The sequence below is a fragment of the Oncorhynchus kisutch genome, linkage group LG27, assembly GCF_002021735.2.
Source record: "Oncorhynchus kisutch isolate 150728-3 linkage group LG27, Okis_V2, whole genome shotgun sequence".
NCBI classification, from domain to species: domain Eukaryota; kingdom Metazoa; phylum Chordata; class Actinopteri; order Salmoniformes; family Salmonidae; genus Oncorhynchus; species Oncorhynchus kisutch.
Window position 1 is genome coordinate 43,240,816 of NC_034200.2, and position 17,778 is coordinate 43,258,593.

At 44.5% G+C, this 17,778-nt stretch overlaps 1 protein-coding gene across 1 annotated transcript; it reads left to right on the forward strand.

Moving 5' to 3' along the window:
• Window positions 1–319: 319 nt before the first annotated feature.
• LOC116357776 (ras-related protein Rab-12-like) lies at window positions 320–14,199 on the forward strand. The gene is made up of 6 exons (XM_031806405.1): window positions 320–539; window positions 3,055–3,115; window positions 8,658–8,796; window positions 9,006–9,095; window positions 10,933–11,037; window positions 13,850–14,199. Exons 1-6 carry the CDS (start codon window positions 320–322, stop codon window positions 13,955–13,957), a joined length of 723 nt encoding a protein of 240 aa, XP_031662265.1. The 3' UTR covers window positions 13,958–14,199.
• Window positions 14,200–17,778: the final 3,579 nt, after the last annotated feature.

The window sequence follows — 17,778 nt, forward strand, 5'->3', positions numbered from 1 at the left end:
TATTGTATCAATATAATGTAGAAAGGACATGAATGGCCTCACACACACCAGTACAGTAGGTGGCGATGTATGCACCTGAAAGTTGGATGCGACCCTACCAACCAAATCCCAGCAAAAAAGAAGAAGATTGGCGAGGTTCTATGGTGCCTGCGGTGACGTAATGAACATGCTCCCAGGATCCGCTTGACAGTCAGCAGCTAAACAACATACTTGGAAGTTGAAAAACTTTCCTGAACTAACTCATTTCAAAGACTATAGAAAAGTGATATTCTCCCATTTTAAAGCGTATATAGCTAGGGGTTCAAATGTGGAATTATTGATGGATTCGAGGTATGAAATCAAGCGGATGGCCGGTGGCGGGGGATCAGCGAATGCTTCCCCCGCTTTGGGGGGACAGTCTCGCCGCAGGAAGATGCCGCCGAGGCCCGCTGATTACAAACTTCAAATTATCATTATCGGCTCCCGTGGCGTGGGAAAAACCAGTCTAATGGAAAGATTTACAGACGACACTTTCTGTGAAGCATGCAAATCAACTGTTGGTAAGGAATGGTCATCTAATGTCCTTTACTAGCCAAACTATCTGAAAGCAAGTTATGTTGTTTTGATCCAAGTCTAGTCATGTTTGCGTTGCATGACTTGTCAGTGAGAAATGCAACCAACCTTTATCGTTGAACATCTACTTACTGTGGGGTGGGTATAATTTGTGTTACGTTCAAAACAGGAATCTGTCACACAAACTTCATAAATAACAAGGTTGTTCAATATACAACGCATACAAAAGTTGTTTAACTGCAGAATAAGATGCCAGGGGTAAGGAGTGGGTTAATTTCATGGAGTTTTTCACTCACTACGTTTTATTCCGAAAAATGTTTGTCCTCACTCCTGGTATCCCATTGACAAACGTTAAGAATAAACTACGTGGTGAGTTTATGCCTATTTCGCTAACTAGTTGAATTGATCATGCTACTTTTGTATGCGTTGTTTGTTGAACAACCTTGTTATTTCTGAAGTTTTTGGAACATATTCCTGTTTTGAACGTCACAGTATACCCACCCGCTACTGTGTGGCCATGGTAGTTGACAAAAGTTGTAGTAAAATCTTATCTGAAAAGCAGAAGTTGGTAAATAACTAAAAGGAAAGACTGCCATATGGTGAATTACCCTTGAGAATGTGTTGACACTAATCTGTCCAGCAGAGCAGCCATCTAGTACTACTGTAATTTGAGCCATGTCCAGCAGATGTAGCAGTATGGCCACAGATAGAACAATGAGACAGATATGTCACCGGATGTATAAATGTGAAGCATCCGCTTGACGTTTCCACTCACTACCAAATATGGCCGACAGTGGGAAAAGCTTGAATCGAGATTCATTCTTACCGAAATTCTGCATATTTTATCATCGATGAAACATTTGTCCGCAATTACATTTTTCGGTACCCAAAACTACAAACTGTTATGAACAGAGTGGACTAAGTTATGTAAACTTTTACCCATTGCAAAAGCGAATTGAGTTACCACGCATGCGTACGTCACGCAGAAGGCGTTCCCTGACGGAAATATGCAGATGAACTCTAGAACGCGTCAATAGGAACTCGCTATGTCGTGAGTGATTGGCTCTGCCCACTTTGACTCAATAGTTCCCGTTGAAAAGACAGGCTGTGGTGTATCTGGGTTTAGTTATGCAGATCTTTGGTACTACTGACTGAGGGAACGAACTGTTCTCTTGCTAGAGATTGTTGTTGTTAGGTCAGTGCATTTTAAGGTCTGATTGGTTTCGGTTCGATTCGTAAAAAACAACAACACTGATTTCATTTTGATAATTAATTTAAAAAAATAAAAATCATGAAGTGCATTAAGAGATAATGATGTTACAATGATTTTAGAGCTTTTTAAAGTTAATTCCAAAAATAGTTAACATTCAATTGCCAAAACATTGAAAATATTCCATTGTCTCTGTCAGAGGGGGGGGGGGGGGGGGGATTACTATGAAATAATACAATATTTAGTTGTGTATATTACTTAGTTTTTTATTTGATGACGTAATTCCTTAAAGTCATCTCAACTCTGCTCAGGCAGTATCAGAACACTAGAGTAGAGTAGTAGAGCAGTGCAGTAGAGCACTAGAGTAGAACACTAGAGTAGAGCAGTAGAACACTAGAGTAGAGCACTGCAGTAGAACACTATAGTAGAGCACTGCAGTAGAACACTATAGTAGAGCACTGCAGTAGAGTAGAGCAGTAGAACACTAGAGTAGAACACTAGAGTAGAGCAGTGCAGTAGAGCACTAGAGTAGAGCAGTAGAACACTAGAGTAGAGCAGTGCAGTAGAGCACTAGAGTAGAGCAGTAGAACACTAGAGTAGAGCAGTGCAGTAGAGCACTAGTGTAGATTAGTAGAGCACTAGAGTAGAGCACTAGAGCAGAACAGTGCAGTAGAGCAGAACAGTGCAGTAGAGCAGTGCAGTAGAGCAGAGCAGTAGAGCACTAGGGCAGAGCAGTAGAGCACTAGGGCAGAGCAGTAGAGCACTAGAGTAGAGCAGTAGAGCAGTAGAGCACTAGGGCAGAGCACTAGACTAGCGTAGTAGAGCACTAGACTAGCGTAGTAGAGCACTAGACTAGCGTAGTAGAGCACTAGACTAGCGTAGTAGAGCACTAGACTAGAGCAGTAGAGCACTAGACTAGAGCAGTAGAGCACTAGACTAGAGCAGTAGAGCACTAGACTAGAGCAGTAGAGCACTAGACTAGAGCAGTAGAGCACTGGCAGAGCAGTAGAGCACTATGGCAGAGCAGTAGAGCACTATGGCAGAGCAGTAGAGCACTATGGCAGAGCAGTAGAGCACTATGGCAGAGCAGTAGAGCACTATGGCAGAGCACTAGAGCACTATGGCAGAGCACTAGAGTAGGAGAGCACTAGAGTAGGAGAGCACTAGAGTAGGAGAGCACTAGAGTAGGAGAGCACTAGAGTAGGAGAGCACTAGAGTAGGAGAGCACTAGAGTAGAGCACATGACTACTTTTTTCAGGCTCTTTCTCTCTCCCTCTTCCCTCTCCCTGCAGGAGTAGATTTTAAGATCAAGACGGTGGAGCTGAGAGGGAAGAAGATCAGGTTGCAAATCTGGTGAGTCAAAAGGAACAGGAAGTCATCATCAGTCAGTCTCTTTAATAACTTCCTGGTGCATTTCCTCTGTCTCACTGTTCTGTCTCACTACCTCACACAGACTGACTTACTGCACAGTAGTGTACTGGACTGTACCCATTAATCTGGGCTCCACCACTGTCAGTCAGCCTCCATGTAACCCTGCTCTACCTAGGGCACAGCAAATCAAATGAAATCAAATTGTATTTATTAGTCACATGTGCAGAATACAGTGAAATGCTGACTTATGAGCCCTTAACCAACAATGCAGTTTAAAAACAATATGGATAAGAATAAGAAATAAAAGTAACAAGTAATTAAAGAGCAGCAGTAAAATAACAATAGCGAGACTATATACAGGAGGGTACCGGTAGTATGTACATCTTGGTAGAGTTAATTAAAGTGACTATGCATAGATGACAACTGAGAGTAGCAGCGGTGTGAGAGGAGAGGGGCACTGCAAATAGTCTGGGTAGCCATTTTGATTAGGTGTTCAGGAGTCTTATGGCTTGATGGTAGAAGGTGTTTAGAAGCCTCTTGAACCAAGACTTGGCACTCCGGTACCGCTTGCCGTGCGGTAGCAGAGAGAACAGTCTGTGACTGGTCAAGGACTCCAGCCACCCAATTTTTAGGGCCTTCCTCTGACACGGTCTGCTATAGAGGTCCTGGATGGCAAGAAGCTTGGCCCCAGTGATGTTCTAGGCCGTACGCACTACCCTCTGTAATGCCTTGCGGTCAGAAGGCGAGCAGTTGCCATACCAGGCAATGATGCTCTCGATGGTGCAGCTGTAGAACCTTTTGAGGATCTGAGGACCCATGCCAAATCTTTTCAGTCTCCTGAGGGGGAATAGGATTTGTTGTGCCCTCTTCACGACTGTCCTGGTGTGCTTGGATCATGTTAGTTTGTTGATGATGTGGACACCCAGGAACTGAAGCTCTCAACCTGCTCCACTGCAGCCCCGTCGATGAGGATGGGGGCATGCTCGGTCCTCTTTTTCCTGTAGTCCACAATCATCTCCTTTGTCTTTATCACATTGAGGTTGTTGTCCTGGTACCATACGGCCAGGTCTGATCTCCTCCCTATATGCTGTCTCATCGTTGTTGGTGATGACGCTGTTGTGTCATAGCCAAATTTATTGATGGTGTAGAGTAGAAGTCGACCGATTAATCGGAATGGCCGATTAATTAGGGCCGATTTCAAGTTTTCATAACAATCGGAAATTGGTATTTTTGGACACAGATTTGGCCGATTTAAAAAAAAAAATATATATATATATATATATTTTTAAACACCTTTATTTAATCTTTATTTAAGTCAGTTAAGAACACATTCTTATTTTCAATGACGGTATTTCACTGAAAGAATAAACGTCTTGTTTTCGAGATGATAGTTTCCGGATTCGACCATATTAATGACCTAAGGCTCGTATTTCTGTGTGTTATTATGTTATAACTAAGTCTATGATTTGATAGAGCAGTCTGACTGAGCGGTGGTAGGCAGCAGCAGGCTCGTAAGCATTCATTCAAACAGCACTTTCGTGCATTTTGCCAGCAGCTCTTTGTTGTGTGTCAAGCATTGTGCTGTTTATGACTTCAAGCCTATCAACTCCAGAGATTAGGCTCGTGTAACCGATATGAAATGGCTAGCTAGTTAGCGGGGTGCTTGCTAATAGCGTTTCAAACGTCACTCGCTCTGAGCCTTCTAGTAGTTGTTCCCCTTGCTCTGCATGGGTAACGCTGCTTCGAAGGTGGCTGTTGTGTTCCTGGTTCAAGCCCAGGGAGAAGCGAGGAGAGGGACGGAAGCTATACTGTTACACTGGCAATACTAAAGTGCCTATAAGAACATCCAATTGTCAAAGGTTAATGAAATACAAATGGTATAGAGAGAAATAGTCCTATAATTCCTAAAATAACTACTACCTAAAACTTCTTACCTGGGTACATTGAAGACTCATGTTAAAAGGAACCACCAGCTTTCATATGTTCTCATGTTCTGAGCATGGAACTTAAACGTTAGTTTTCTTACATGGCACATATTGCGCTTTTACTTTCTTCTCCAACACTTAGTTTTTGCATTATTTAAACCAAATTGAACATGTTTCATTATTTATTTGAGGCTAAATTGATTTTTATTGATGTATTATATTAAGTTCAAATAAGTGTTAATTCAGTTTTGTTGTAATTGTCATTTATAAATACATGTAAAAAAATCGTCAGATTAATCGGTATCGGCTTTTTTTTGGGTCCTCCAATAATCGGTATCGGCGTTGAAAAATCGTAATCGGTTGACCTCTAGTGTAGAGTCGTACCTGGCCGTGCAGTCATGAGTGAACAGGGAGTACAGGAGTGGACTGAACACCCACTCCTGAGGGGCCCCTGTGTTGAGGATCAGCGTGGCGGATTTGTTGTTACCTACCCTCACCACCTAGGGGCGGCCCATCAGGAAGTCCAGGATCCAGTTGCAGATGTTTAGTCCCAGGGTCCTTAGCTTATTGATGAGCTTTGTGGGCACTATGGTGTTGAATGCTGAGCTGTAGTCGATGAACAGCATTCTCACATAGGTGTTCCTTTTGTCCAGGTAGGAAAGGGCAGTGTGGAGTGAAATAGAGATTGCATCATCTGTGGATCTGTTGGGGCGGTATGCAAATTGGAGTGGGTCTAGGGTTTCTGGGATAATGGTGTTGATGTGAACCATGAAGGCCTTTCAAAGCACCTCATGGCTACAGATGTGAGTGCTATGGGTCAGTAGTCATTTAGGCAGGTTACCTTAGTGTTCTGGGGCACAGGTACTATGGTGGTCTGCTTGAAACATGTTGGTATTACAGACTCGGACAGGGAGAGGTTGAAAATGTCAGTGAAGACACTTGCCAGTTGGTCAGCGCATGCTCGCAGTACACGTCCTGGTAATCTGTCTTGCCCTGCGGCTTTGTGAATGTTGACCTGTTTAAAGGTCTTACTCACATCGGCTGCGCAGAGCGTGATCACACAGTTGTCCGGAACAGCTGGGGCTCTCATGCATCTTTCAGTGTTTTTTGCCTCGAAGCGAGCATAGAAGTAGTTTAGCTCGTCTGATAGGCTCGTGTCACTGGGCAGCTCTCGGCTGTGCTTCCCTTTGTAGTCTATAATAGTTTGCAAGCCCTGCTACAGCCGACGAGCATCAGAGCCGGTGTAGTACGGTTCGATCTTAGTCCTGAATTGACGTTTTGCCTGTTTGATGGTTAGTCAGAGGGCATAGTGGGATTTCTTATAAGCTTCCAGGTTAGAGTCCAGCTCCTTGAAAGCGGCAGCTCTACCCTTTAGCTCAGTGCGGATGTTGCCTGTAATCCATGGCTTCTGTTTGGGATATGTACGTACTAATAATAATAACAACAAGGTAAGCCTATAGACCCAGGCCATTAATAATAACAACAAGGCAAGCCTATAGACCCAGGCCATTAATAATAACAACAAGGCCAGCCTATAGACCCAAGCCACTAATGATAACAACAAGGCCAGCCTATAGACCCAAGCCACTAATGATAACAACAAGGCCAGCCTATAGACCCAAGCCACTAATGATAACAACAAGGCCAGCCTATAGACCCAAGCCACTAATGATAACAACAAGGCCAGCCTATAGACCCAAGCCACTAATGATAACAACAAGGCCAGCCTATAGACCCAAGCCACTAATAATAACAACAAGGCCAGCCTATAGACCCAAGCCACTAATAATAACAACAAGGCCAGCCTATAGACCCAAGCCACTAATGATAACAACAAGGCCAGCCTATAGACCCAAGCCACTAATGATAACAACAAGGCCAGCCTATAGACCCAAGCCACTAATGATAACAACAAGGCCAGCCTATAGACCCAAGCCACTAATGATAACAACAAGGCCAGCCTATAGACCCAAGCCACTAATGATAACAACAAGGCCAGCCTTTAGACCCAAGCCACTAATGATAACAACAAGGCCAGCCTATAGACCCAAGCCACTAATGATAACAACAAGGCCAGCCTATAGACCCAAGCCACTAATGATAACAACAAGGCCAGCCTATAGACCCAAGCCACTAATGATAACAACAAGGCCAGCCTATAGACCCAAGCCACTAATGATAACAACAAGGCCAGCCTATAGACCCAAGCCACTAATGATAACAACAAGGCCAGCCTATAGACCCAAGCCACTAATGATAACAACACAAGCCTATAGACCCAAGCCACTAATAATAACAACACAAGCCTATAGATACTTTCCTACTCGTTCATTACTGCTGCAGTGCTTGTTGTAGTGCTGAGTGGAAATAGGAAGAACGTACATTTTATGTCGACTTGCCTAATTTAAATGAAGGTAAACAAAAAAACAAAAAACACATTGTACAAGACACACTCAGTCAGGACAGATGGTCTGGCAAACCTAACAAATGGATCCAGTCTGTGTTGTGTCCCATCTCTGTCTAATATATTCCGTCTGATATGTGATGTGTCCTGTCTCTAATAGATCCAGTCTGATATGTGATGCGTCCTGTCTCTAATGGATCCAGTCTGATATGTGATGTGTTCTGTCTCTAATGGATCCAGTCTGATATGTGATGTGTTCTGTCTCTAATGGATCCAGTCTGATATGTGATGTGTTCTGTCTCTAATGGATCCAGTCTGATATGTGATGTGTTCTGTCTCTAATGGATCCAGTCGGATATGTGATGTGTCCTGACTCTAACTAATAGATCCAGTCTATGTGATTTGTCCTGGCCCTAATTAAAGTTCCAGTCTGATATGTGTTCTCTCTCTAATAGATCCAGTCTGATATGTGCTGTGTCCTGTCTCTAATAGATCCAGTCTGATATGTGATGTGCCATGTCTCTAATGGATCCAGTCTGATATGTGCTGTGTCCTGTCTCTAATAGATCCAGTCTGATATGTGATGTGCCCTGTCTCTAATGGATCCAGTCTGATATGTGATGTGTCATGTCTCTAATGGATCCAGTCTGATATGTGCTGTGTCCTGTCTCTAATAGATCCAGGCTGATATGTGATGTGTCCTGTCTCTAATGGATCCAGTCTGATATGTGATATGTGATGTGTCCTGTCTCTAATGGATCCAGTCTGATATGTGATGTGTGATGTGTCCTGTCTCTAATGGATCCAGTCTGATATGTGCTGTGTCCTGTCTCTAATAGATCCAGGCTGATATGTGATGTGTCCTGTCTCTAATGGATCCAGTCTGATATGTGATGTGTGATGTGTCCTGTCTCGAATGGATCCAGTCTGATATGTGCTGTGTCCTGTCTCTAATAGATCCAGGCTGATATGTGATGTGTCCTGTCTCTAATGGATCCAGTCTGATATGTGATGTATGATGTGTCCTGTCTCTAATGGATCCAGTCTGATATGTGATGTGTTCTGTCTCTAATGGATCCAGTCTGATATGTGATGTGTCCTGTCTCTAACTCATAGATCCAGTTGGATATGTGATGTGTGTCCTGTCTCTAACTCATGGATCCAGTCTGATATGTGATGTGTCCTGTACCTCCAGGGATACAGCTGGTCAGGAGAGGTTCAACAGTATAACCTCCGCCTACTACCGTGGGGCCAAAGGGATAGTACTGGTCTATGACATCACCAAGCAGGAAACCTTCGACGACCTTCCCAAGTGGATGAAGATGATCGACAAGGTCAGACTAAAAACTCTTGGAACAGCTTTTGATAGCTTGGTGGGTTTTCAGAGAGTGAGTTTTAGAATCCCAATGTAGTAGAGCAGTGTTTCACGACCCTGGTCCTCCAGTATCCCCAACCCTGGTCCTGCCTTCCTTCCTTCCTCCCTTGTCAGAACACTTTTTAGAGGACATACTAGTGCACTAATCTCTCCTCTTTCATTGGTCAGTATGCTTCAGAGGAGGCAGAGCTGCTGCTAGTGGGAAACAAGCTGGACTGTGAGACAGACCGCATCGTCACTAAACAGACTGCCGAGAGGGTGAGTTAAACACTGATCTAGGATCAGATAACCAATGTTATTATCCTCGCCTCAAATCATTAGAGGGAGAAAATGTATCAATGAGGTCAGAGTTCCATCTCTCCGCTTCACAGCTCTGTAGGGGTTTTGACTGACAGACGTTTTGAACTCGAGCACTGCGCGAAACGACATGAAGTCGACCCCATCCCGCCCATTCATTGGGTAACTTTTGTTGTTTTCTGAGTGAGGGGAAATACTGTAAGTCAAGAGGAGTCAATATGTTCTGAAAGAGGAGACGTTGAGGACCAGAATGCACTCCGTTCTATTCTCACCAAAATTACAATCTGTCTGAAGTGCGTCTTGAAAACACTAAGTTTTGTATTTTTATAACTTAGCTAGCCCACCTGACCCAGATTGTGATTTATAATGGATCGGTTTTAGGATTGTGTTAATCAGCAACAGTAGTTGTGTGATGGTGGGGATGCAGGGCTGTGTTCCAAACAAAACAAAATGACAAATGTCCTTGACTTCAGTTCCTCAACGACACAGCTAGGAGAGCTACAAAAAAACACCTTTTATAGTTGGAGGATCCGTCCTTGAGTCATAAAACTGCATTGAAATGACTTGAAATGACTCACAGAAAGGATATCTGGGGACAGTCGTGTGTCGACTTGGAGACTCCAGTTAGTCCTCTCCCTCAAACCCTTGTCGTCATTTTTGTTTTGTTTTATATTTCACCTACCCCACATTGTCCAGGAATATTCTTATGTTACTGAATGTATCACAGTATATTCAGGTGTCGTTATTGATAAATGCTGTGAAAAGTACAGTAAGTGTAACATTCACATCACATCAACAGTGTGATGTTTGGATTCAGTCTGGTCAGGTGAACTGTTGAGTCCTCACCTTTTGGTCTAATTATTTCCCCATTTATCTCCAAACTGTTCTCTTTCAATTGCTACCATTGTTATGCATTTGCTTTTATAGTTGTTCTGTTAGAAACGTTTCAATTTAGCCCTATCCATATAGGCCATTTCCCACGAGTGTAAAGGGTTAATTCCGCTCTAGATTAAACACAGGCGTCGCTCCTGTTACAGACGTCGCTCCTGTTACAGACGTCGCTCCTGTTACAGACGTCGCTCCTGTTAGACGTCGCTCCTGTTACAGACGTCGCTCCTGTTACAGACGTCGCTCCTGTTACTATAGCTCACCTCATCAATGCACAATGTAAATGTCACTGCTTCCTTCACATTCCTCTGAAGATCCACTGAAAAATCTGACAGTTAAGGAAAAATCTTCAGTTGTACATTACCCAGAGTTCTGAGTGCTTTAAAATTTGGTCAGGAGCCTCCCAAGTGGCACAGAGGTCTAAGGTACTGTGTCGCAGTGCTTGAGGCGTCACTACAGACCCGGGTTCAATCCCCGGCTGTGTCCACAGCTGGCCGTGACCGATGAGGCGGCGCACAATTGGCCCAGCGTCGTCCGGGTTAGGGGAGGGTTTGGCCGGCCATGATTTCCTTGTCCCATCGCGCTCTAGCGACTACTTGTGGCGGGCCGGGCACATAGTCGACATAGTCGCCAGCTGGACGGTGTTTCCTCCGACACATTGGTGCGGCTGGCTTCCGGGTTAAGCGAGCGGTGTGTTAAGAAGCATTTAGGCTTGGCAGGGTCGTGTTTTGGAGGACGCATGGCTCTCGACCTTCGCCTCTCCCGAGTCCGTACAGGGAGTTGCAGCGATGGGACAAGACTGTAACTACCAATTTGATATCAGGAAATTGGGGAGAAAAAAAGGGGTCAATTATAATCTTGCCTTATACCCCGGGAAACAACACTACAGAAGTTCCATTTCTCTCCGCAGTTTGTCTCCAGGATATCTGGGTTGCGATTCTGCGAGGCTAGTGCCAAGGATAACTTTAACGTGGAGGAGTGCTTTCTAAAACTAGTGGACGACATTCTAGCAAAGGTGAGTAGTTACATCACTGTCCTCTTGTTGTCTCTGCTATAACTAAAAATATATATTTTATTATTTTCAATGTAATGATTTTTTTTCTCAGTATTAGTTAGGAAATCAATAGTTTCCTGTTACTGTATGTATATTATTAATTGATAATAGTCTTCAATGTGTTTTATAGTATTGTGATTAGTCATTTTTGTTTAGTTTTAGCCTGTAATAACATGTAGCTGTAGCCTGTAATAACATGTAGCTGTAGCCTGTAATAACATGTAGCTGTAGCCTGTAATAACATGTAGCTGTAGCCTGTATAACATGTAGCTGTAGCCTGTAATAACATGTAGCTGTAGCCTGTAATAACATGTAGCTGTAGCCTGTAATAACATGTAGCTGTAGCCTGTAATAACATGTAGCTGTAGCCTGTAATAACATGTAGCTGTAGCCTGTATAACATGTAGCTGAAGCCTGAATAACATGTAGCTGAAGCCTGAATAACATGTAGCTGTAGCCTGTATAACATGTAGCTGTAGCCTGTAATAACATGTAGCTGTAGCCTGTATAACATGTAGCTGTAGCCTGTAATGACATGTAGCTGTAGCCTGTAATGACATGTAGCTGTAATGACATGTAGCTGTAGCCTGTAATGACATGTAGCTGTAGCCTGTAATGACATGTAGCTGTAGCCTGTAATGACATGTAGCTGTAGCCTGTATAACATGTAGCTGTAGCCTGTATAACATGTAGATGTAGCCTGTATAACATGTAGCTGTAGCCTGTAATAACATGTAGCTGTAATAACATGTAGCTGTAGCCTGTAATGGCATGTAGCTGTAGCCTGTAATGACATGTAGCTGTAGCCTGTAATAACATGTAGCTGTAATAACATGTAGCTGTAGCCTGTAATAACATGTAGCCTGTAATGACATGTAGCTGTAGCCTGTAATGACATGTAGCTGTAGCCTGTAATGACATGTAGCTGTAGCCTGTAATAACATGTAGCTGTAGCCTGTAATGACATGTAGCTGTAGCCTGTAATGACATGTAGCTGTAGCCTGTAATGACATGTAGCTGTAGCCTGTAATAACATGTAGCTGTAGCCTGTATAACATGTAGCTGTAGCCTGTAATGACATGTAGCTGTAGCCTGTAATGACATGTAGCTGTAGCCTGTAATGACATGTAGCTGTAGCCTGTAATAACATGTAGCTGTAATAACATGTAGCTGTAGCCTGTAATGACATGTAGCTGTAGCCTGTAATGACATGTAGCTGTAGCCTGTAATGACATGTAGCTATAGCCTGTAATGACATGTAGCTGTAGCCTGTAATGACATGTAGCTGTAGCCTGTAATAACATGTAGCTGTAGCCTGTAATGACATGTAGCTGTAGCCTGTAATGACATGTAGCTGTAGCCTGTAATGACATGTAGCTGTAGCCTGTAATAACATGTAGCTGTAGCCTGTATAACATGTAGCTGTAGCCTGTAATGACATGTAGCTGTAGCCTGTAATGACATGTAGCTGTAGCCTGTAATGACATGTAGCTGTAGCCTGTAATAACATGTAGCTGTAGCCTGTAATAACATGTAGCTGTAATAACATGTAGCTGTAGCCTGTAATGACATGTAGCTGTAGCCTGTAATGACATGTAGCTGTAGCCTGTAATGACATGTAGCTATAGCCTGTAATGACATGTAGCTGTAGCCTGTAATGACATGTAGCTGTAGCCTGTAATAACATGTAGCTGTAGCCTGTAATAACATGTAGCTGTAGCCTGTAATGACATGTAGCTGTAGCCTGTAATGACATGTAGCTGTAGCCTGTAATGACATGTAGCTGTAGCCTGTAATGACATGTAGCTGTAGCCTGTAATGACATGTAGCTGTAGCCTGTAATGACATGTAGCTGTAGCCTGTAATGACATGTAGCTGTAGCCTGTAATGACATGTAGCTGTAGCCTGTAATGACATGTAGCTGTAGCCTGTAATGACATGTAGCTGTAGCCTGTAATGACATGTAGCTGTAGCCTGTAATAACATGTAGCTGTAATAACATGTAGCTGTAGCCTGTAATGACATGTAGCTGTAGCCTGTAATGACATGTAGCTATAGCCTGTAATGACATGTAGCTGTAGCCTGTAATGACATGTAGCTGTAGCCTGTAATGACATGTAGCTGTAGCCTGTAATAACATGTAGCTGTAGCCTGTAATAACATGTAGCTGTAGCCTGTAATGACATGTAGCTGTAGCCTGTAATGACATGTAGCTGTAATAACATGTAGCTGTAATAACATGTAGCCTGTAATAACATGTAGCTGTAGCCTGTAATAACATGTAGCTGTAGCCTGTAATAACGTAGCTGTAGCCTGTAATAACATGTAGCTGTAGCCTGTAATAACATGTAGCTGTAGCCTGTAATAACATGTAGCTGTAATAACATGTAGCTGTAGCCTGTAATAACATGTAGCTGTAGCCTGTAATAACATGTAGCTGTAGCCTGTAATAACATGTAGCTGTAGCCTGTAATAACATGTAGCTGTAGCCTGTACTAACATGTAGCCTGTAATAACATGTAGCTGTAGACTGTAATAACATGTAGCTGTAATAACATGTAGCTGTAGCCTGTAATAACATGTAGCTGTAGCCTGTAATAACATGTAGCTGTAGCCTGTAATAACATGTAGCTGTAGCCTGTAATAACATGTAGCTGTAGCCTGTACTAACATGTAGCCTGTAATAACATGTAGCTGTAGACTGTAATAAAGACGTTCTGTTTCTACTGTCTGTTAACTTCCTGTTCTGTGTTTTGTCTTCCTGTCTCATCAGATGCCTCTGGAGATTCCCAGTAGGGAGCTTTCCAACAGTATCCTGTCTCTGCAGCCTGAACCAGACATTCCTCCTGAGCTCAACCCGCCACGCATGCGCTGTTGCTGAGACCCCCCTACCCCTTCCACCATCCACCCTGCTGAGACCCCCCTACCCCTTCCACCATCCACCCTGCTGAGACCCCCCTACCCCTTCCACCATCCACCCTGCTGAGACCCCCCTACCCCTTCCACCATCCTCCCTCCACCCTGCTGAGACCCGCCTACCCCTTCCACCATCCACCCTGCTGAGACCCCCCTACCCCTTCCACCATCCACCCTGCTGAGACCCCCCTACCCCTTCCACCATCCACCCTGCTGAGACCCCCCTACCCCTTCCACCATCCACCCTGCTGAGACCCCCCTACCCCTTCCACCATCCACCCTGCTGAGACCCCCCTACCCCTTCCACCATCCTCCCTGCTGAGACCCCCCTACCCCTTCCACCATCCACCCTGCTGAGACCCCCCTACCCCTTCCACCATCCACCCTGCTGAGACCCCCCTACCCCTTCCACCATCCACCCTGCTGAGACCCCCCTACCCCTTCCACCATCCACCCTGCTGAGACCCCCCTACCCCTTCCACCATCCACCCTGCTGAGACCCCCCTACCCCTTCCACCATCCTCCCTCCACCCTGCTGAGACCCCCTAACCCTTCTGGCCACCGGAGGGCAGCAGAACCCTTCTGGCCACCGGAGGGCAGCAGAACCCTTCTGGCCACCGGAGGGCAGCAGAACCCTTCTGGCCACCGGAGGGCAGCAGAACCCTTCTGGCCACCGGAGGGCAGCAGAACCCTTCTGGCCACCGGAGGGCAGCAGAACCCTTCTGGCCACCGGAGGGCAGCAGAACCCTTCTGGCCACCGGAGGGCAGCAGAACCCTTCTGGCCACCGGAGGGCAGCAGAACCCTTCTGGCCACCGGAGGGCAGCAGAACCAAGCAGCAGTCTGGAAGCCTCCCAAATTGCACTATTCTCTTCATAGTGCACTTTTGACCAGTCTTTCTAGGGGACAGGCTGTCATTTGGGATGCAGGCTCAGGTGTTCCTGCTTAGACACACCTGCTCTGATAGACGTCCTCCCAGTTCTACTTCTGGGGCTGTATGATATGACACACACACTAACTAATACAGAGACCTTGTTAAGACACACACACACACACACACACACAGTAGACACCTGTACACACACACACACACACACACACACAGTAGACACCTGTACACACACACACACACACACACACAGTATACACCTGTACACACACACACACACAGTAGACACCTGTACACACACACACACACAGTAGACACCTGTACACACACACACACACACACACACACACACACACACACACACAGTATACACCTGTACACACACACACACACACAGTATACACCTGTACACACACACACACAGTATACACCTGTACACACACACACACACACACACACACACACACACACACACACACAGTATACACCTGTATACACACACACACACACACACACACACACACAGTATACACCTGTATACACACACACACACACACACACACAGTATACACCTGTACACACACACACACACATACACACAGTATACACCTGTACACACACACACACACAGTATACACCTGTACACACACACACACACAGTATACACCTGTACACACACACACACACAGTATACACCTGTAAACACACACACACACACACACAGTATACACCTGTACACACACACACACACACACACAGTATACACCTGTACACACACACACACACACAACACACACAGTATACACTTGTACACACACACACACACAGTATACACTTGTACACACACACACACACACACACACACACACAGTATACACTTGTACACACACACACACACACACACACACAGTATACACCTGTACACACACACACACACACAACACACACAGTATACACTTGTACACACACACACACACACACACACAGTATACACTTGTACACACACACACACACACACACACAGTATACACCTGTACACACACACACACACACACACACACACACACACACACACACACACACACACACAGTATACACCTGTACACACACACACACACAGTATACACCTGTACACACACACACACACACACACAGTATACACCTGTACACACACACACACACACACACACACAGTATACACTTGTACACACACACACACACACACACAGTATACACCTGTACACACACACACACACACAACACACACAGTATACACCTGTACACACACACACACACACAACACACACAGTATACACTTGTACACACACACACACACACAGTATACACTTGTACACACACACACACACACACAGTATACACTTGTACACACACACACACACAGTATACACCTGTACACACACACACACACACACAGTATACACCTGTACACACACACACACACACACACAGTATACACCTGTACACACACACACACACACACACACACACACACACACACACACACACACACAGTATACACCTGTACACACACACACACACACACCACAGTATACACCTGTACACACACACACACACACACACAGTATACACCTGTACACACACACACACACACACACAGTATACACCTGTACACACACACACACACACACACACAGTATACACCTGTACACACACACACACACACACACACAGTATACACCTGTACACACACACACACACAGTATACACCTGTACACACACACACACAGTATACACCTGTACACACACACACACACACACAGTATACACCTGTACACACACACACACACACAGTATACACCTGCACACATACACACACACACACACACACACAGTATACACTTGTACACACACACACACACACACACACACACACAGTATACACCTGTACACACACACACACACACACACACACACACACAGTATACACCTGTACACACACACACAGTATACACCTGTACACACACACACACACACACACACACACACACACACACACAGTATACACCTGTACACACACACACACACACAGTATACACCTGTACACACACCTGTACACACACCTGTACACACACAGTACACACACCTGCCCCAGACTACTTCATCCCGGGGCCTGCTTGGCTAGCTGTGCCTTGCAGCCAGGTGCATCCTAGTTAGAGAGTGAGAGAGAACCCTATGGTAGCCACTGCACGATGCAAACACACACACATTCACATGGAGACAACTAGAGAAAAGACAGGTGACTGAGGGAGTGGAGCTCCTTGTTCCTCCTGTAGACCTAGTGACTGTAAGGACTCTGTATCTCTACTGTACAACATGGAAAAGGGACATGTCACAATGCACAATTCTTTCTTAGGTACATTTTGATGGAAATGTATTTTTGTACATAGTTTAATATAGGCAGTTTTTTTTAAATGATAAATTATCACGTAGTAACTCTAATTAGGTCAGAAATACAAGTACACACGGTAGTTAGTGTAGAATCAGTTGTACAGTGCCAGTCAAAATGTTGGACAAGCCTACTAACCTATCCAAGGGTTTTTCTTTATTTAAAAAAAAAAACTATTTTCTACATTGTAGACTAATTGTGAAGACGTCAAAACTATGACATAACACATGTTGGAGTCATGTAGTAACCAAAAAAATGTTAAACAAATCAAAATATATTATCTATTTTATATTCTTCAAAGTAGCCACCCTTTGCACACTCTTGGCATTCTCTCAACCAGCTTCACCTGGAATGCTTTTCCAACAGTCTTGAAGGAGTTCTCTCATATTTCCCAGTTCCCAGCACTTGTTGGCTTCTTTTCCTTCGCTCTGCAGTCCAACTTGTCCCAAACCATCTCAATTGGGTTGAGGT